Source organism: Sminthopsis crassicaudata, chromosome 4 (assembly GCF_048593235.1).
Source record: "Sminthopsis crassicaudata isolate SCR6 chromosome 4, ASM4859323v1, whole genome shotgun sequence".
NCBI classification, from domain to species: domain Eukaryota; kingdom Metazoa; phylum Chordata; class Mammalia; order Dasyuromorphia; family Dasyuridae; genus Sminthopsis; species Sminthopsis crassicaudata.
In genome coordinates this window covers 416,099,260-416,120,792 of record NC_133620.1, presented here as the reverse complement: position 1 = coordinate 416,120,792, position 21,533 = coordinate 416,099,260, and the positions used below count along the sequence as shown (strand labels likewise).

The 21,533-nt window shown below is 33.8% G+C and overlaps 1 protein-coding gene across 14 annotated transcripts in view; it reads right to left on the bottom strand.

The window, feature by feature from the left end:
• Positions 1-21,533, bottom strand: part of CDC14A (cell division cycle 14A) — a 220,717-nt gene that overhangs the window by 69,385 nt on the left and 129,799 nt on the right. For all 14 annotated transcript variants that reach the window (XM_074262806.1, XM_074262795.1, XM_074262798.1 and 11 more), the window contains one exon: positions 18,397-18,484. In XM_074262806.1, coding sequence (XP_074118907.1) covers positions 18,397-18,484 — 88 coding nt within the window. The remainder of the gene's footprint in view (positions 1-18,396; positions 18,485-21,533) is intronic.

The window sequence follows — 21,533 nt, the reverse complement described above, 5'->3', positions numbered from 1 at the left end:
GGAAAGAAAAGGAGAAAAAAATTGGAAACCAAGGGATGAATGTTGAAAACTATTTTTACCATGTATTTGGAAAAAAAAAATTTTAAACTATTGAGAAAAAAATTTCTATTTCAAAAGCTTAAAATTCTTTTTTTTTTCCTTTTTAAGGTATATTTTGTTATTCATGTAAACAAAATTTTAAAAGTATCTGAATAATCAAATTATTAAGGCTTGGAATGCCAGGAATAACTATTTTTTTTCCTCTAAGCAATGGAAAGCAAAGATACAATTAAGTGAGTTTATTAAAAAAATTCAATGTGGGGAAAATATCCAAATAAAGGTTGAAGTTTTAATCTAAGATTTCAAAAACCTAAGAATCTTTAGGTCCTAAAACAAATGCATTACATCACATATTTTTAAATAAAACTATATTCTTTCTATTTGTGAATTCTGTAAGCTATTTCAACCCATTTCAAGTGTTTTTCTGTACCACAAAAATGATTTTCAAATCTTTTTAACTAATGGAAGCAGATTACCTTTTATTACAACCCCAACTGTGTAGTTATTCTACAAGTATTTGGAAAGTATGATGTAAGCAAGCTTCTCATAGAAACTATAAAAAATAGTCCTTCTATTTAACCAACACTATATTTCAATAAGTCAGCGTCACTAGCGTCATTTAAACATAAAATCAAAATATTTGGTGATTGATAAATAAAACATATAGTGTTCTCTTTCTGCCTTTTACATTAGGTACTATATCTCCTACATGTTTTCCAATGTAGTTTGAATTTATCAGTTTCTATTTATAATCAGGCAAACTTCAGATTTGAGATTTTACCAGATTCATGCTTCCTTCAGACTTATAATAGACGATCTACCATTTTAATCATTCCTTCTCTATTTTCACTGGAGTTGGGCAAATTGTTGGCCAACTTTTAGTTATTTACATGGAAGGGATAGGAGTAGTAGTGCCAATATAACAAAGTGTCTTTTTGTTGGTCTTTGAAATGCATTACATCTTTTTCTGGCTTTCCCAACAGAAGCAGCATATGCATCTTTCTAATTACACTTTGTCTATGCCAATATTAATTAACTTTCATTCCCAGAGTATACACGTACTTGGCAACACAATAGACAGTTAAGCCAAAGAAGACAGACTAGAATTAAAAATTTTAAAAGAGAGGGTCCACAAAGCAGACAATTTAGAGTTGGTTTACAACTGTCAATGTCAGGCACAATCATTTCTAAATATTTAGAAAATATATATACTGTTATTTAGGAAACAACAGATTTATTTTGCCTACTTTCCCCATTACCCAAATTATTTCCAGACAGTAAGTTCACAGTGTGTGGAAGTGAAACCCACATACGACATAATGGAAAAAAAAAAACTATTAGAAAAAGGAAGGAAGAAATTCATAAATATCTTCAACAAACATATCAGTATAACTATATGGAGGTCAGTCTCCATTATAAAGAAATGCAATAGACCAGATTTCATTATATTATGGCCATAACCCAAGTCTTATACGGACAGGAGATGCTAAATATATGCTAGTTTAATGAATGAAATATTGAATATCTCTCCAACACAGAAAGTTCATATCTCATTTTCTAGCTTTGTGTCCCTTATAGGCTCTACTTGCCAGAAGATAGCATATATATATATATATATATATATATATATATATATATATATATATATATATATATATATATATATATATATGTATGTATATGTATTATTTTATATAGATATATATAAAAGTGCACATATGAACAAAGTCAACATACCTTCTGAATTTAGTAAATATATATTTTAGTATTCTGCAGTTATATATAATTATTTAAAATTCAGAAATTATACATTCTTAATTCAAGAAAGTTAACTACCTGACAGCTAAGCCCACATACAGTTATAAATTTAATGTTACATAGAACACTTCAGGGACTCTCAATTCAAATTTTTTAAAAATTTCCCTGATGAGTCAGATTAATTTTTCCATAAACAACCTCTTTAGTATATAGAATATATATATGCACCACATTTTTAGCATTGCTACTCTAAATATCAAATGATATGCAAGTATGGTATGTAATTTATGTTACAATGAAATCATTCTCTTTTTTCCTATTTCTTTCAACAGGACTACATAGAATCCTAGATAACAGAATTCAAAAGAGAAAGAAAACTGAAAAGTATGGAAAACATACCAAATTTTTTAAATATCTGTATTGTAAAAGGTATACATACAGTTACATACAACTGGTCTCTGTTTCAGAATCAAAGACAGAAGAGTGAGATAAATGGTTCATAAGCACGACTCAGTATGGCTTCTTCCTAAAGCTACTCAACTGAATACTGAGATTTACTAAACAATACACAGCATTAGGAATTCTCAGGATCGGATAAGCTCAACCTTGTTATCAGGTATTTTCCATGAGGAATAGAAAAATGAATGTCTGTTTATGTATATATACAATCTCTAATATAGACTTATTCCAATGTCTCTTGATGACTATAAAATCATACCACAAAGATATACTGTGTGACACTTTGTGTAACCCAATAATGAGCTTTATTCCCCAAATAAATGTTTAGTCCTTCAGAGTAGTAAAGATTATGCAAATTGGACTCGAATATATCTGTATTACTCAAGGACCAGCTTAGCTAGTTTCAAAATGGCTTTTACCAGATTGACCACAGGTTGAATTTTTCAACCATAGCAAGACCATATCTGCTGGTGGAAAGTGTCCCCATATCAATAAAATTACAACTAGCTGAAATGTTAAAGGAAATATATAAAGTATAACAATGTTTTTTAACTGAGAAAGAAGATGCCTTCTTTTTTAAACTTTATATCTATACCGTCCTATTCAATTTCAAGTAAGCCAAATTCTCCACATTGATCTGCATATTTTAGACTGCTTCTCTGAGAAAATTTTACACTCCACTAAATCAAAATCTAATAATGAGAAGTAAATAATATAGTAAAAAAAAAAAATGGATTAATATAGCCTCGGGAAAGATTGGGATCTAAAATCTACAACTGCCATTACAAGTTGTAGATCTTACCTCATTTGTAGAAATGGGGACAATAGTACCTACTTATAGTCTCTCTTTCATGGAGTCTATTAAGGATCAAATAAGATAATGACTGTAAAAAGCACTCTGCCAACCTTAAAGTGATATAATCTAAAATCAATAACATGTGAAGATCAACTACAATTATTATTATTTCTCTTAAGATTTCATTTTGCTTTGTATTTTCAGTAAATGGCATAATATCTAGCATTTATTAAGAGCTTATTGACAGAATTAACTAACCAAGGACTGAATCCATCTAACTATACTGTTGCAACAACCATAATAATAATAGAATTTATATAATAGCATTTTAAGGCTTGCAAAATTATCTCATTTATCATCACAACTACTCTATAAGGTAAGTGCTTGCTATTAAAAACATTTTTAAGATGCAGAAAATGAGGCAGGCAGAAGTTAAGTGACTTGCCCAGAATCTCACAGCCACTAAGTACCTAAGGCAGGACATGAAATCAGATCTTCTTGATTTCAGGTCCAGTGTTCTATATACTGTTTTGAAGTGGCAAAATAACTTCATCTTGTCCACAAAAAAAAAAAAAATTCTCTAGAGAATTTCCCTAATATTAGAGGAAAGGGAAGGGAAAGGAAAGGGGAAGGGAAAAAGAAGGAAAAGGAGAAAGGGAAGGAAAAGGGGAAGGGGAAGCAGAAGGAAAGGGGGAAGGGGAAGGGGAAGGGGAAGAAGGGGAAAGAGAAGAAGAAGAGGAAGGTGAATGGGGAAATGGAAGGGGGAAATGGAAAAGGAATGGGAAAGGGGAAAGGGGAAAAGAAGAAAGGGAAAGGTGAGGAAGGTATGGAAGGTAGGGAAAGTGGGGAAGGGGAAGTAAGGGAAGAGGAAAGGGGAAGGGGAGAGTGAAAGGGGGAAAGGGAAAAGAGAAAGGGGAAAAAGGGAAGGTGGGGAAGCTGAAGGTGGGGAGGGGGAGATAGAGAAGAGGAAGGTGGGGAAGGGGAAGGGAAAAAGAGAAGGGGAAGATGGGAAGGGGTAGCTGGAGGTGGGGAAACGGGAAGTGGGGAAGGGGAAGGTGTGGGAACGGGAAGGTGAGGGAAAGGAAAGGTGGGGGAAGGGGAAGGTAGGGGAAGAAGAAGGGGAAGGGCAAGGGGAAAGAGGAGAGGGGAAGGGAAAAGTATGGAAAGGGGAAGGGAAAAAAGAAAAAGGGAGAAAGGAAGGAGCAAGAGGAGGGGAGAAGATGGGAGGAAAGAAGAGGAGAGGAGAGGGGAAGAAAAGAAAGGAGAGGAAAGGGAAAAGGTTAGTCTCAAAATCCTATGCCACACTGACTTTCTCTGATCATTGTTTTCTTTTCTAAATGCTTATAAACTACTCCTTTTGAACATGTCATTAATTTTTTGCTAGTCAAGGTCACTGTGGCCTACAGTTTGCAGATTCTATTCTTTTCCTTTCAAAAAAAAGGTGGGAGAGCAATATGGAACTTTCATTCCCTGTGATCACTAATAGCAGTTTAGCAGTCATATCTTCCAGTTATCTTAGTATACTACAAACTCAGTCAAATCAATCTTGACATTTATATAAACAAAACCAGAAGACAAAGTAAATTTGCAGCTAAATGGAAGGAAGACTCACAGGTTCTCCTTGCAGAGGCAAATTAAGGAGTTGGCAGAGGTGGTTTTATCGTGCATCCAAAGGCAACAAGAAACATCATTTCATGGGACGTTTGGTCATCTCTTATTGCAGTGCTCATGAAAAGTATTTGCAAAAAGACCACCATGAAAATGACTGCAGCTTATGTATCAACATCTGTTACAGAGGATGAAGAGGTAGAGAAAGTCTATGAAGAACTCAATAAGACTCCTCAAATTAAATCAATATAAATACTGATACTCAGTGACTTCAATGCAAAAATGGAATTGGTGAGGTTGCAAAAAAGTGTCAAAAACCATGATTCGTTAGTAGGGACGATGAAATCAAAATCAGTAGACTACAGAGAAGCTTTACCCCTATACATCATGTGTATTTTCTTCAAGAAAAATAGCAGCACTAAACATAGAGATTCTAATTCTTTTGTACCAAATAGCATGCCACGCAAAAATAAAAACTGATTATATTTTAGCAGATAGGAAATGACTTTTTCATGGGCAAGTCATTCCTAAACCAGATGCCTATGTATATACAAACAAGTTAGAGCAAAAATCAAAATTAATATACAAAGGTAAAATAACAGAAATGAGAGTAGTACATACTTAAAATAATTCCATCCTAATACACTTAAATAAGGTCTTGATGCAAAAAAAAAAAAAAGAAAGAAAGAAAGAAAGAAAGAAAAGAAAAAGAAAAAAAGAAAGAAGGCTACGGAGAAGATTAGTTTAAACAAAGCTCAATGAGAACCTCAATTAAGCAAAGTCTTATATTAAACTAAGCAAAGAATAAGAGTAAAATTTATTGTTCAGTCATCTTTCAGTCATGTCTGACTCTTTGTGACTTCATTTAGGATTTTCTTGGCAAAGATTTCATTCTCTAGATTATTTTATAGATTAGAAAACTGAGGCAAATAGGGTGAAGTGACTTGCTCAGGGTCACAAAGCTGGTGTTTGAGGCCAGATTTGAGAAAAATGAGTCTTGCTGACTCCAGACTCAATAAGTACTCTGTTATCATTGTGCCACATAGCTGCCTTTAATGATAAAATTATATACATATATCGAGAGCTTTATTTTTTTTTACAACATGCCCTCAAGAGAAGTTGAACTTCTCCAGACTCTAGTACAATTCTGAATGTGTTTATAAAAAAGTGGAAATGGCACTAAAGAAGTCAAAGTGGGAAAAAAAAGTATGGAAGGGGACCCACCCTTTAGAGAAATGAAAGAACTAACAGAAAGTATCTCAGACCTTGCTATTACCCCCAAAAGATACACAATAGAGCATTAAAGCAACAATAGGTCTACAATCGATGCATATATCTAACTTTCCCATATATGTACATTTTTATGAGACTACTTTATGCAAACAACAAGGACATACTTTATGAAAATATTAAGAGAGAAAAAATGGCCTTTCAACAAGCAGTATTTCCAGGTAACATTTATCATAATAGTTTTTAATGAAAGATTTAAAAAACACAAAATCTCCTATGCTTAATGCTTGTTGACTTTAAAAATGTCTTTGATTTTATGATCTTCAAAATAACATCTCTTAAAACAAAGTGTCTTCTGTGTATTTATCAAAATTTGAAATATTTATAAGATACAAGAGTAATATTTCAACAACCTTCTGATCATTAACATGAGACAAGGCATAAATCAAAAAGATATACACTTGCCACAAAGGAGATCCAAGTCAAAAAGATTAATTATAAATAGCAAAATCCTTCAAGAGTTTGAAAATGACAACAATACTTAAGTCTTAAATGCAAGTCTTAAAAATTGGAGAACCTCCTCTATGTGGGTCATAATTACTATAAAAAGTTTTATCTACTTACAAAGGAAAAACAATTGGATTAAGAATGCCACTGTCCACATTATGACTTTTAATTGCATGGACAATCTACAAAGTTTTCCTATCAATATTATAGAATTTGAAAAGATATTAAAAATAGAGATGAGTTCGGATAAGAACTTAACAAAAGAAAGAAAGGGAGCTGGGTCCATCTTTGGGAGAGTAAGAAGTTTGTTTATTTCTTTTTCCAATGGCCCTAAAGTTCTTCCTGAAACAGAGGCTCCTCATTTAATAGGATGTTTCTCCAAGTGATTTATAGCCATGTAATAATCCAGAATTTGAAGAACCGAAATTAAAGATTACACAAATGCAGTAGTATATGCTGGGTGTGAGCAGGTTGTAAAACATTGCAAAACCCAAAATAATTCAGAAGAATGAGGCAAAAGACTGTCATCAGAAAAGAATGACGGGGGCAAAAAAAAAAGATAGCCAGTCACACAGAAATAATGAGAGACAACAGAAATAGTCCATATGTTCTAATATAAAGTCAAAAGAAAACAAAGATCCTAGCTTAACTCTACCCACCTCCAGCATAATGAGTTGACCTACTATTGTAAAGACTGACCTATTATTGTAAATTTATGGAAAGCCATGAAAATAGATGGAAAAGGGAGGTAAATGAATTGAATACTGCACTGGCAAAGGGAATACAAACATCAAGGAGAGAACAAATATACAAGAACTCAATGTCTTGCAAATCTGAAATGGACAATGACTGGATATCCAGTCATCCACAGAAAGAGCTAGATGACTTCATTATCTACAGGAAATTCTTCTGTTGTTTGGACTCTGAATCAGAATTCTTCAAAGGCAATGGTAAGCAAACATTTCTTTTACTTTACTTAGTATTACTTAGCTCCTAGAATGTGTCTGGGCAAGTGAAAGGACGGATAAACGATATCCACAGTGTCTTCCATGTATCTAATCTATGATACAGTAAACTCATGTATTTAAGCAGGTTTATCACCTAAGCCAGAACTGTCATGACCTAAGCTATCCTGTTACATTTCCATAACCAAGTAAGTATACTGTGGGATTGCAGGAGGTTCTGTTGATTGTGGGCATGGGAATTCTTTTGGTCTTGCCAGACACTTATAATAAAAGAGTGAAAATTATTTCTGATCTTAAAGGAATCCTACACAAAATTCTCATATGTACCTGAGAGATACCTTGTTTAAGAAAAATCCTTAAAGATGTCATTTTATTTTACTGAATCAAATGAGTTTTTACTGTCAACAAGTAATAAATGCAGTGGAATCTTAAATTTCCTAGATTTTTCAATTAATTGACTAATTACAAAAGTGTGAAACAATTGAGTTTTGAAAACTGAACAGGAATATTGCTAAATATGTTATATTCCAGAGATATCTTGATTCCTTTGTGGAGGAGGGCAGGAAAGGGAAGAGGACAGATCTGTGATTTAAACCCTACATGGAATTCCCAGTGAGGAAACTCGAATTCCCTGATGCAGATAAATACCTCTTTTGCAATCAATCTATTGTCTTGGAAAATCGTCTGGGATGTTGAGAAGTTAAATGATTTGCTTGGGGTCCCAGAGTCATATATGTTAGAAACATAATTTGAATTTAGGTCTTCCTTGTTACAAAAGCCACTTTTCTATCCATTATACCACAGATGTTTCTTATTATACATGTTTTCAAATATTCTCTATTGAGAATTAATGAATGCACTGGAAATAAACGCACGGGAAATGAAGATCCTTTATTTTAAAACAAAATAAGTCACGAATCATGAAATTATCTGCCTTTAAACACCTCCCTCCCCAGCTATTATTGCAGAAAATGAAGCATTATGCAAGAGAAAAGAATAGTGGAATTAGGTGCATATATAGGACTCAGTTTGCTCATGTATAGAACAAATGATCTCTAAGATCCTTTCCAGGCCGAAATCTACAAATCAGGAGATCAATTTTGAGAAACAAGTAGATCTTTTAGTCTCCTGACAAGTTAGATTCTGTTACAATTTTAAAAAAAAGTGTCACTTAAGAGTTCTCAGATGGATTAAGATTTAAATCATAATAGAGTTGGAAAGGGATAGTGGTAAGAGAGTTAGATATAATAGAAAGCCACAAATATTGCTTTTACTACTTAGCTTCTAGAATGGCTTTGGGCAAGTGAAGGGACTGATAAATGATATTTATCCAATGTATCCATGTATCCAATCCATGATACTGTGAACTCACAAATTTAAGCAGGTTTATCTCCTAGCTAGAACTGTCATGATCTAAGCTATTCTGTTACATTTCCATAGGTTTGCAGGTGTTTCTATTGGTTTGGGGTATGGGAGATTTTTTTAAAGAATCTAAGCATCCACCTCTTGCACCTAGCAAGAACATTGCAATGTGTTGTTGAACATGCATCCTGCCAGACTGCACTAATCTCATATTGCCAGCAGATGGCACTCATGCATGCAACTCATATTTCAGCCAAAAGCTAACTGAGTGTGTGCAGCTGCGGAGCCACACATTGCTAACTCCTCCTCTCTCCCAGCTGGATGTGCACACCCTTAGGCTACTGTGTGCAGCTGTAGGTGGCCACTTTCATTGCCTCCAGCACCCACAGAAGGTTACAGACTCTTAGTCTGTAGTGAAGAAAGGGTTTTGTTAGCAGCTAAAAGCCTCTTATCAAACATTATTACTTGCTCCCAACAATCCATAAATTTGTGCCATATAGTTTATCCTGTCCCCTCCTAAAATAGAGAATTTCTGTGCCTGTGTTAATCAGACACTATAAATTACCACACTATCTTTTTGGTTTTGTTTTTTTATTTAAATTTAAAAACCTATCATCTCAAACATTGCTAAAAATAAATGTAAATAATATCTATATTGTACATATTATATCTATATCTATCTATCTATATCTATCTATCTATCTATATATATATATATATACATATATATATACATATATATATATACACACATATATATATGTATATGTATCAAATATGAATTCTTCCCCTTTCCCCTTCCCATCTCAAAATTCCACTCAGTTGTGGTATAACTAATTAACTGGGGCTCCGTGAGCGTTACCATGACCCAGAAAAAAGGAATCAGGTCTAGCCTTTAACTTCACCCACCATACCCCACCAACCACAGAAAGAGACAAGATTCCTAAATGGGAAAGAGAGGCAATTCTCTACCTGTCTGTCTTTTTTTTTTTTTTTTTTTTTTTGTTAAGAACAAATAGAGTACTATATTCTGTCGTTGAGATTTTAAAGGCCTCGAGGAGGAAAGAAAATAGGAAGAGGTTTGGGGACTGACCCTTTTTCTTCCTATATGGGAAGAAACAGTCAGAATCTACTACTATCCTCCATGATGATTGAGGAATATTCAAGCAGTTGATTAGTCAACAAGCTTCTGTAAAGAGTCACTGTGCTAAGCAAAAATATCAAAAAAGTTAACAAATGCTGTTCTAAAACTTATTCAAATGTGGAAGCATGCAAAAACACATATCATTTAAATATAAGGTAACGTCAGCAGAGAAGTCACTGGGGAATAGGAACACATAGGGAAGGAATCCAGCAGAAAGTGGGATGTGAACTAAGTCCTAAAGGAAGCCAGAATAATTCAGAAACAGAGAATGGGTTGGGATAGTCATAAATGGTTGTCCATTTTCCAAGAGGATCAAAATGACATTACTGTAAGTAATGAATGGAGTTACACTCTAACTGTGGCTGATCAAACCAATGTGAGCTCTGAATTCTCTGCCACAAGTTGGACACAAAGTCCCTATGAAGATATGGGGTGGGTTCTTCAATTTTGCACATCAAATAAAAGGCAAAAAAACAAGAAATTGTGATTGGACCAGTTTAATTAGCTCAAAAACACACTGAGGGGCAAAGAGAGGTAGCAGATATGTAAAACATACATATAGTTTAGGAGGGGACAGAATAGGAAAAGCTTCAAAATGATTAAGGACTTTCATTTTGATCCAAGAGGTGAAAGATAGGGAATCACTGAAATTGACAGAGTAGTTAGACCTGCTGTTTAGGAAATTCCCTTTGGCAGCTGAGGGGAGGATGGACTGGAGTAATGTTAGGATTACTAAGTGAGAACTCAGGTTTTCTGGACAATTACAAGGTGAGAACTCAGGTTGACTTGATAGAGGGGGCAAGCTCATTGGCTGGGGTGGTTCTTCCCAGAAGCCCTTGCATTATCCCACGCCCATTCTCTGGGAGAATAAAAGAGAGGACTCTCAGAGAAAGAAGAAGACTCTCTGCATTACATCAGGCCTGACGGGGCTCTCTGCAGGAAGGGAAGTCACTTCTAAGGACAAGAGTTAACAGCAACTGCCTGGAGACAACGGTTCACTACAGGAAGAAGAATCTGTCTGAGAGATTTGAGTAGACACAGCAGATCTCTTCCCAGAGAGCGATCCGGCAGCTTCTAGAGACGACAGCTCGCTACAATTGGCGCCCAACGTGGGGCAAAGACTTTTGCTTATTCTGACAAGAGGAGCTAGACCAGACCTTCGCAATTTGAATCCAATGGATGCGTCCAGTGTTAGGCTTAACTACCAATCAACTACAACCTCTATATGATATTTTAAGGGGAGACAGTGCTTTAAATTCACCACGCCAGCTTACAAAAGAAGCACAAAAGGCTTTGAGAGAAGTTGAACTGGCTTTATCCAATGTGGTTGAAAGAGTCACTCAAAAACCCTTAGAAATATCAGTTTTTGCTACAAAAGAGGCACCCACAGCAGTCCTTCATCAAGGAGACAGAGTGATTGAGTGGGTGAACCTCCCAGCACAACCAGAACAAAGCCTTACACCTTACCCAGTGCTTGTGGCTAGGATTTTATTAAAGGCTATTAAGAGAGTAACACAATTATCTGGAATAAGTCCTGAAAAAATATACACATTCTATACTAACGCACAAATTAATGTATGCTGTGAGACCATCCCAGAATGGCAAATTTTATTGGCCACCGCTCCAAATTTTGCACATGGATCTCCATTAAAGATTACCCGGCTACTACATAATTGGCGATGGATTTTTGAAGAAAAGGTTTCTAAGGTTCCTCTTAAAGGACCAACAATCTTTACAGATGCCTCCAAAGAAAATATTTGTGCCATATACTCTCATGATTTAACCATAAAGAGAGTAATCAGGACTCCTTTTCAATCCACTCAACAGAATGAATTATTTGCTATCATGCTAGCTCTTACTTATTATCCAGGAGACGTAAATATAATTACTGATTCAGCCTATTCAGTAGGTGTAGTACAAAGAATTGCCACAGCCCAAATAAAATTTGCAGCCTCTAATATTTATCAGCTCTTTAAAGAACTTCAAGAGCAAGTGAGAAAACATCCAGGCAAGATTTATATCTTGCATGTCCACTCACATAGTGGACTTCCAGGTCCCATTTTTGATGGAAATTCAAAGGCAGATAGCCTTCTAACCATGTTAGCTAGTAGTCCTTTATTTCAGGAAGCACAAGAATCTCATTCTAAATATCATCAGGCTGCTCGAGCTTTACGTTTACAATTTGGAATCACAAGAGAGGAAGCTAGGAGCATAGTAAAAAGCTGTACAGCTTGTCTTCCTTTCCATGCTCCTACACTCCCTCCAGGGAAGAATCCTCGTGGTTTGAGACCCAATGAAATCTGGCAAATGGATGTGACCCATTATAAATCTTTTGGTCGTCTATCTTTTATTCATGTCGTGGTAGACACCTTTTCAGGATTCACATTTGCAATGCCAGCAGCAAAAGAGACAGCCCGAGTGGTCACTGAATTCCTTATACAAGCTTTTGCAATTATGGGTGTGCCACAAGCAATAAAAACAGACAATGGACCTGCATATACGTCCAAACATTTTACACACTTTTGTGCACAGTATAAGATTTTACATACCACGGGCATACCCTTTAATCCTCAAGGGCAGGCAATAGTAGAGAGAAGAAACAGAGATATTAAGACACTCCTCCAAAAACAAAAGAAAGGGGGAGCCACAGGTAGCCCTAGGGAACTTCTAAATTTAGTTCTCTATACCATTAATTTTCTAATTTTTGACAAAGATGCACTGGCTCCAGCAGACAGGTTTTATAACCCACCAGAAGGGCAGTGTCCAGTGAGAGCATCTCCACTGTCCTTAGATAATCGCCAGGTGATGTGGAGAGATCCAGAAAGTGGTGAATGGAAGGGACCAGATAGGTTAACTGCCTGGGGGAGAGGGTTTGCTTGTATTTCTTCAGCAGGAGAAGGAATCAGATGGGTGCCAACGAGTCATATTCGCCTTGTCCATCAGAGAGAGACAGAAAAAGAGAAAGACCTCAAAATAAAGGAGAAGATCTAAGAAACATCTGATACTGAAAGAGCATGGATAATAAGAAGACTGTTAAAGAACTTTAAAACCAGCAGGAATCATTGGACTTCCTCACACAAGATGAGACTAATGGACAATGGACTTATGGACATTTATAAATTTTCAATTTATGATTATGTTATATACTTCTAGCATGTGTTATGTTACTATGTTACTATATGCTTATGTAATTTATGTAATTATCTGTAATACTTCCCATATTGATGGATTTATGTTTCAAGGTCATTTATGTAATTATCTGTAATACTTCCCATATTGATGGATTTATGTTTCAAGGTCATGACTGTCCTATGTTCTAAATCAAAAGAAAGGGGGAGATGTTAGGATTACTAAGTGAGAACTCAGGTTTTCTGGACAATTACAAGGTGAGAACTCAGGTTGACTTGATAGAGGGGGCAAGCTCATTGGCTGGGGTGGTTCTTCCCAGAAGCCCTTGCATTATCCCACGCCCATTCTCTGGGAGAATAAAAGAGAGGACTCTCAGAGAAAGAAGAAGACTCTCTGCATTACATCAGGCCTGACGGGGCTCTCTGCAGGAAGGGAAGTCACTTCTAAGGACAAGAGTTAACAGCAACTGCCTGGAGACAACGGTTCACTACAGGAAGAAGAATCTGTCTGAGAGATTTGAGTAGACACAGCAGATCTCTTCCCAGAGAGCGATCCGGCAGCTTCTAGAGACGACAGCTCGCTACAGAGTAAGAGATTCAAGTCAAGGACATCACCCGAAGGCCAGAATTCAAGCAAGGGATAACATGCTAGGAAGAGAAGGCATCCTGAAAACAAAGTTTTCTCAGAAGCTTTCTCTTCCCTAAATTAAGGGAGTGTGTTGGTGGAGTGGGTGGTACGTAGGAAAAAAGATAAATTTGATTTTCTTTCTTAGAATTCCCTTCTCTCTTCTAAAAAAAAAAAAAAAAAAGTGACAAAGCTGTTTCTGTGATGCATAGATTAGTGCCACAGAAGAGGGGAGGAAGACTTCCAAATTAAATATTAATCTTGCTCCCTTCTCCTCTCCAAGGCAATATTACTCTAAGGAGGATTATTTCCCCATAAGCTAGGAGAAGTTACATGAGGTATTGTTTGTGGAATTTGACAAAACCTAGAAGGAACTGAAGTTTGGCCATGCTACTTTTCTATAAAAGAGAGGTGTCGGGCACTGTTTGAAACAGTGCATTTTAAAACTAAGTTAATATTCAGCTAGCAGGATTCCAAAGAGAAGTAGAAAGAAAAGGAGTAAATTCATATTTGAATTAGTGATTCTCTCTCCCCACATTTCTATTACAATATCACTGTTACAGAACACAGATTAGTTCTCCAAGATACACCTTTGGATAGTACCTATTTACATAATTATAAAATGTAATAGCACACATAAATATTTCACATATATATGTGAAAGATAAATGCATGTACATGATGGCAAAAATCTAATTTTAAAAGAACTGTGGAGTAAATGGATTATAAAAATCCATTTGTAATTGTAAGTCACTGACAATTTATCCTCTTTTCTGTAGCTCTGTATTTTACAAAACTCCTTCATTACTGTCCACAGTGATACCCAATGGAATTCCATACTGCACTTTCCCAAAAAGTAGATGCCAACTTACTTTGTTATAAATAAAAAATAATAACATCCACAGAAAATTATGCTAAGCACTGGGAATACAAAAAGAAGTAGAGATTATGCCATCATGGAGCTTACATTCTAAGGTTGGAAGATAACACTTAACAAGAAGATGAAAAGGTGAGGGGACTGAAAGAAAATGGGAGAGAGGGGTACTATAAGACATGATAGAAAAAGTCCAGAGTACAGACCAAAGAGAAATGAGACATGATTGGATGGGGGCATTTTCCTAAATATATAAATATATCCTAAATAAGAGTTCTGGGAGGTGGTAAGAGAGAGAGCATCCAATTCATAAATAACAAGGTTAAAGTGACCATGCTAAAGAGCTGGGGCTTGGTGAAGCTTCAGAATGGTAGAGAAAGTCTGGAGTATAATCTAAAGAAGAATCAGACAATCTCTTTTCTATATTCCTAAGATTTACCAACTTTCCCCATTAAGTAACCTCATTCCTTTCTGATTCTGAGACACCCAATCAGAATTAATTAAGATACATAGTATTTCAAAGTTTATACATTATTTTCCTCACAACAATCTTAAGAAGTATATATAGCAAATTAATTTAATAACCCTACTATGTGCCAGATACTTTACTAGGTAGATACAAAGAGGCAATCCCTGCCTTGGAGAGAGCAGGATGAAGGTTAGGGGCTTGCAATCTATTATTATTTGAATTTTATAGACTATAAAGTTCTGAGGATGACCTGAGAAGTGAGTGATTTGCCCATAAATATGTATCTAGTCAGTGTCAACAAGTTAAAACTGAAAGTGAACTTTCCATTCTCCAATTCCAGCAATCTCTCCTCTCCTCCCTCCTCTATAGTGCCATATTTCTGTGAAGTACACCATGATGAAAAAAAATAATATTGACCCAACCTTCATTTTATTTGTGTAAATAACTCTTGGTGAGGAAATCCCTCTATTGTGTCAAAAACATTGATTACAGACTCAGCAGCAATCCTAAATTTAATGTTAATATGTAGGCACATGTGATTAACAATGTAACTTTACCTTACTTAGTTTTTTAGTTTTTACCACCTTTGTGTATCTTTTAAAATTAGTGCAAATGAAAAGTTATCCTCTAAAGTTCAGAGGATGAGAAAGAATAAGGTTAGATTTTATATATAATAAAGAATTAGATACAAGATGCTGAGAATAGAGTTCCAGGACTGGAAAAGGTTTTAACCTAATTATTCTAAACCTAGTTTTATAACTCCATGGGATGTTTTAAGGTTTCTAAAAATTCTCCACTTTGCTATCCTAATAATTTCAGTTTTAATTTATAATTAAATATCTACTACCTACATAGCTTTTTAAAAACAAAACATAGAAAGTAATACTCATAAGATAGAGCACATTCTACAAATGAATTTCAAAAGAGTGCCTACAGTGATGAATTCTTGAAGTACTGATCTATGAGCAAGAAATGTGAAAATATGTTCATTCTAAAAGGACTTTTCTGAATTCTGTTCCTTGTTATATATTTAAAGAATATGAAACTATGAAAAATTCAAATACGAATTTTGTTATTAATAATCAATATGCATAATTTATACATGAAGTATATGGCTATATGTCAGTTACAGGAAATGACTAGATCTATTTTATGTTTGACACTATGGAAATTCTCTGAAATATTTTCCTTCTGCAACTAGAATGTGAACATATAATCAAATAAAAAATTTAATTATTAATGTTAGGTGCTGTTCATTTTAAGAACTCTGAAGTATGCAATAAAAATAACACTTGTGAGTTGTGATTTTAGTGAATAAAATAATCTCTGCAGTTACAAAGGGAAAACTGAATAATAATAATACTTTACATTTCTTATCCTTTCACAATTTAAAAACTGAAATCCACAAGATAGATTTATCATTATCACATTTAACAGATAAGCTGAGGCTCAGAGAAGTTAAAAGATTTGTTCAGAGTTAAACCTGGCTATGAAATGGAGAGAGCTGGGATTAAAATGCAGAAATCCTAATAAGTCTAAAAATGTGGCAGTATTTTTCCCCCATCATGGTACACTATACACTACCTCATATAGAACTTTAAACTCACAAACACCAAAAAAAAAAAAAAAATAGTGGCTCTTTTCCTGTACCAAATACCTGAACATTTTATTTCCCTGAGTTTATTTAGCACAGTGTTTGGCACATAAGAGATAATTTGTAAAAGCTTTGTAAAAAAAATTGACTGAACTTGACTTTTAAGTGAATTTTGAGAGAGAGATATTTTCAAATATGAAAAACTAAAAGTAACCTAAATTAAAATTATATATACATATATATATATATGAGAAAAAAATTTCTGAAAACAAAACATTCAATTCTGTTAAAAAAAAAAAAAAAAAAGCACAAGATATGTCTCTGATGAAACCTGTCCTAAAAGATCACCTCTCTAAAAGCATCTCCTTGATCTTGAAGAAGGGAAGGGGACCTGTATGTACAAGAATATTTGTGGCAGCCCTCTTTGTGTGGCCAGAAACTGGAAATTACGTGGATGCCCATCAATGGGAGATTGGCTGAATAAATTGTGGTATATGAATATTATGGATTATTATTGTTCTGTAAGAAATGACCAACAGGATGATTTCAGAGAGGCCTGGAGAGACTTACATGAACTGATGCTGAGTGAAATGAGCAGGACAGGAGATCATTACATACTTCAACAACAATACTATATGATGATCAATTCTGATGGACGTGGCCATTTTCAATAATGAGATGAACTAAATCAGTTCCAATAGAGCAGTAATGAATTGAACCAGCTACACTCAGCGAAAGAACTCTGGGAGATGACTAGGAACCACTACATAGAATTTCCAATCCCTTTAATTTTGTCCGCCTGCATTTTGGATTTCCTTCACAGGCTAAATGTACACTATTTCAAAGTCCAATTCTTTTTGTTCAGCAAAACAACTGTTTGGACATGTATACATATATTGTATTTAATTTATACTCTAACATATTTAACATGTATTGGTCGACCTGCCATCTGGGGGAGGGGGGAAGGAGGGGAAAAATTGGAACAAATGGTTTGGCAATTATCAATGTTGTAAAATTACCTATGCAAATATCTGGTAAATAAAAACTATTAAAAAAAAAAGCATCTCCTTAAGATTGCTAAAGACAATTGGAACCAGAATTAATGTCTAGCACATACCCAAAAAAATCCAATCACTAGCAAATTTATAAAGAAGAATTTCTAATGTCTTGTTCTTTCAATAATAACTCTTATTGGTTAGCTTAAAGCTCTTTTCCAATTTATTGTTAGTTTAAACAACAAAAATCAAACATCAAAGTCACATGATGATGAATTGTCAGATGTTAAATGATTTGAAAAAATTAACAGAAATTGAAACAAATCACAATTTATTAGCAGCTATTAATAAAATGAATTTGGAGACAAATGCTCAAACTCAATGCGAGACCTATAAAACTAAACCCTAATGTAAGAACTCATTGGCAAGTTATAACTTCTTTGCATCTGGGCAAATAGCACTTCTTATGTGATAAAGTGAAGACCCATGATCAGCTAAAAATCTTAAGATCTAATGAATTTGCCACTTGAAAAACATGTTTATAGTCCCATCTATTAGTAATGGTATAATTAAAATGTTTAAGATAGTTTAGTCAGGAGTTACTTAATAATGTTAGCTCCTGAAACTTATAATTATAAACAGGATCAGATCATAAGTGTGATCTGAGGCACAGAAAAAGGTAAAGATATATCAAAAAAAACCCTAGAAATATTCAAGAGAAAATTATAAACAGGATCAGATTATAAGCGTCATCTGAAGCACAGAAAAAGGTAAAGATATATCCAAAGAAAAAACTAGAAATATTCAAGAGAAACTAATTTTAAAAAACATAGGAAAACATACCATTTTCAATTTTGCTTTTGGGATGAGGTCCACTAAATGCTAAAAATTTTCCTGGAACAATCCAATTGAAGTCACCATTTTCAACCCGCTGTGAGAATTTTAAAAGAAAAAGAAAGAAAATCACTGAACAACACTTGAACAGAAAGGAAGAAAATCATTGCTGAATAAAATTGCTTTTGAGTTTATTCTCTTTATAGAGAATATAAATATAAAATCATATAAAATTAAAATTATATTAACTTTTAAAATATACTTGTTACCAGAGTCCATTTGCTTAGCAACATGCTTTAAAATTGTTTCTACAAGTAAAAGAAGTTCATGTGATTTCAAATCAAATATTTTAATTCAAAGGTCCTGTTCTCTCCACCCCTACAAACAAAAATAGAGCCTTCCAAAAACTCATAAAGAAAAGATTTTCCATCACTAATTAAATAGCATCTCTACTGAATTTTAAAGACTTGGAGAGATGTAGATCATACACAAACAAAAAGAAACACAAAACCATATCCTAGATTTGTTGTTTATTTTTTTAAGTCAGGCCAAAAGTAGATATAAATCTAATATTTATTTATTCTATATAGATTACTTAGATTGGTAATTACCCAGCTCTTTGTTCCTCCTCTTTTTTTGCTATCCATTAACAAGTCAAGCCACTAGGGGGTGCCAGGATAAAAGAAAAATTCTAAAATCACAAAATGTTAAAGCACTTATTCCAAGTCTCTTGGAGATGAGGACACTGATAATAAGACAAAACCATATGACTTATCCAAGGTTCCACATAGCAAATTACCAGTTACAAGTTATGGGAACAGATTTCTTTTTAAAATTAATGTCAGAAAGATTCTGAGAGAATTATATGTTTATTTTAATTGTCAGTACTGTCTTTGTCACAATCTCTAAATAGCCAAAAATTGGCTGATCACATTTCACTTTAAAGATGAGTCTTTGAGGATAATGTATACAAATGACCTGTCTACAATTTATTACTTTGTATGTTAAAGACACCTACACCCTAAATAAAATTTTTAAAAGATTAAAGTTGTGATTACTACTAATAAATTAAATCTCACAGGCTTGGGTTACACATTAAATGCCATTGTACTTTCCATTTCTAACTCACAACTGCAATGGAAAATGGTAAAAGAAGGTTTGAATTTATAATCATGTACCACTCTATATATGCTAAAATTAAGAATTATACCTAATACTACTGCTACTGCTACAAAAAAGGGACAAAACTTCAATGGATCATGGATAATAACTGATTTTTTGTTCAAGATTTCTGCATACCTATTAAATATATTTACTATATGCATAACAGTATAAATATGGCTATAAATCTGTATATTCTCATTATATAACTCATCAACTTAATATTACCACCATATATAAAAAGCATACAGGCTCAGCAAGATATGTATTGACTCATTAAAATAAAAATAAATTATCTACATAAGAATACAGTACTTATATTGTGCTAATTTTAGTAGCTTGAAGGAATTTGATAGAGCAAACAAAGAAAATTAATATTCAGGGAGAGAATTTTTTTTGGAAAAAATGATTAACATCGGAATCTATATCTATAGTTCAAATTATTCAATTCTAGTATTCTTTGGTTATTTTCCAAAATTCAATAGATTTGGAGTTGGAAAACTTAGTGCTAATCTAGATTCTGCTTCTAGTAATCTGTATAACCTTAGCTATAAATTTTCAGGGCCTCAATTTCCTCACCTATAAATTTCAAAAATTTCATGATCATGACATGAGAACAAAATCCTAAGAAGACTAAGTGTACACAACATTGAGATCAAAAGATGAATACTTCACAGACTTAGGCTTGAATTTTTTACTTTATTATCCCCTGATAAATGAAGCAATTGTCAATCATCAATGAAATGGCACAAAGTCAATTAGTTTGGACCAATGTGGGACCAAGTGCCATCTCATGTAGTATGAAGGAAAACCCAGAGAGAACTGGGTTCAAATCCAGACTTTGCTATCTGTTCAGTTCATTTCCTCTACCTTATGTAAAATAAACAGGTTTAACTAGAGAATATTCAAAGTCCTATATAATTCTAAATCTAAATCTATGGGCATAGCATCTTTAGAATCTCTTCAAACTGTGACACGGCTTCATATTTTTGAATTCCCATAAAATAAAAAGGAAAAAAATTTTAACATGCTCAAATTGAAAGCTTATAATCAATATTTAATAATGTCACATGACTATTGATATGCCTTGCTTTAAGAAAACTCAATATCTGAAACTGATTCATAAGAATAACAAATTAGGGTCTATAATACATAATTATAATTTCTCAAATATAAGTCTTCATTTTCTAAAAGTATTTACTACAATCTATTTTTTAAATTCCCTAACTGTTGAATTTAAAACAAGTTTGACACTCAACTTTTCACAAACTCACTTATTCTGTAAAGTGAAGTATGACTACACTCTCAATAGTAATATATACACTTTCTCCAATTACATTTGATTAATATAATTGTGCCTTATTTTTTTTAAACTACAGTGGTTTTTTTTAGTATTTTTAAACTACAGTTGGGACTTGTCTAGTTACTACACCAAATGTGATCTAAAAAGTTCACAGGACCATGAGATCACAGAAGAAGCACAAAATCATTGGAAAACATTTGATTTAAGTATGAATTGAATTTTGTGGCCATGATAGTTTAAAAAGCAATATGGAAAGTTACTATTATAAATTTTCATATAAAGTGATGTAATCCAAAATCATATCTATATGTCATTTTTAGTTCAAAAGGATAAACCCTGACTTTAGCATGGCCAAGAAACCAAAGTCTTGATATTTCACAGCACACTTTTAGAATAGTGGTGTTTTTTCTTTCTTAATTTTTATAAAAAGTTCAATAGGCATATTATTTGAAGTGCATTTTAAACACACTCAAATATTGCAAGTTATGCACCTATTAAGAAAATACAAACCTAATGAGCCCAGGAAAAGAAGACTTTTGTCTCTCTCACAATAATCTTCTAAAAGTTCTACTACTTCCTATAATATGATTTTATTTTAGAAAGCCTTTTCCTATATATATATATATATATGCGTGTGTGTGTGTGTGTGTGTGTGTGTGTGTGTGTGTGTGTGTTATGGGTA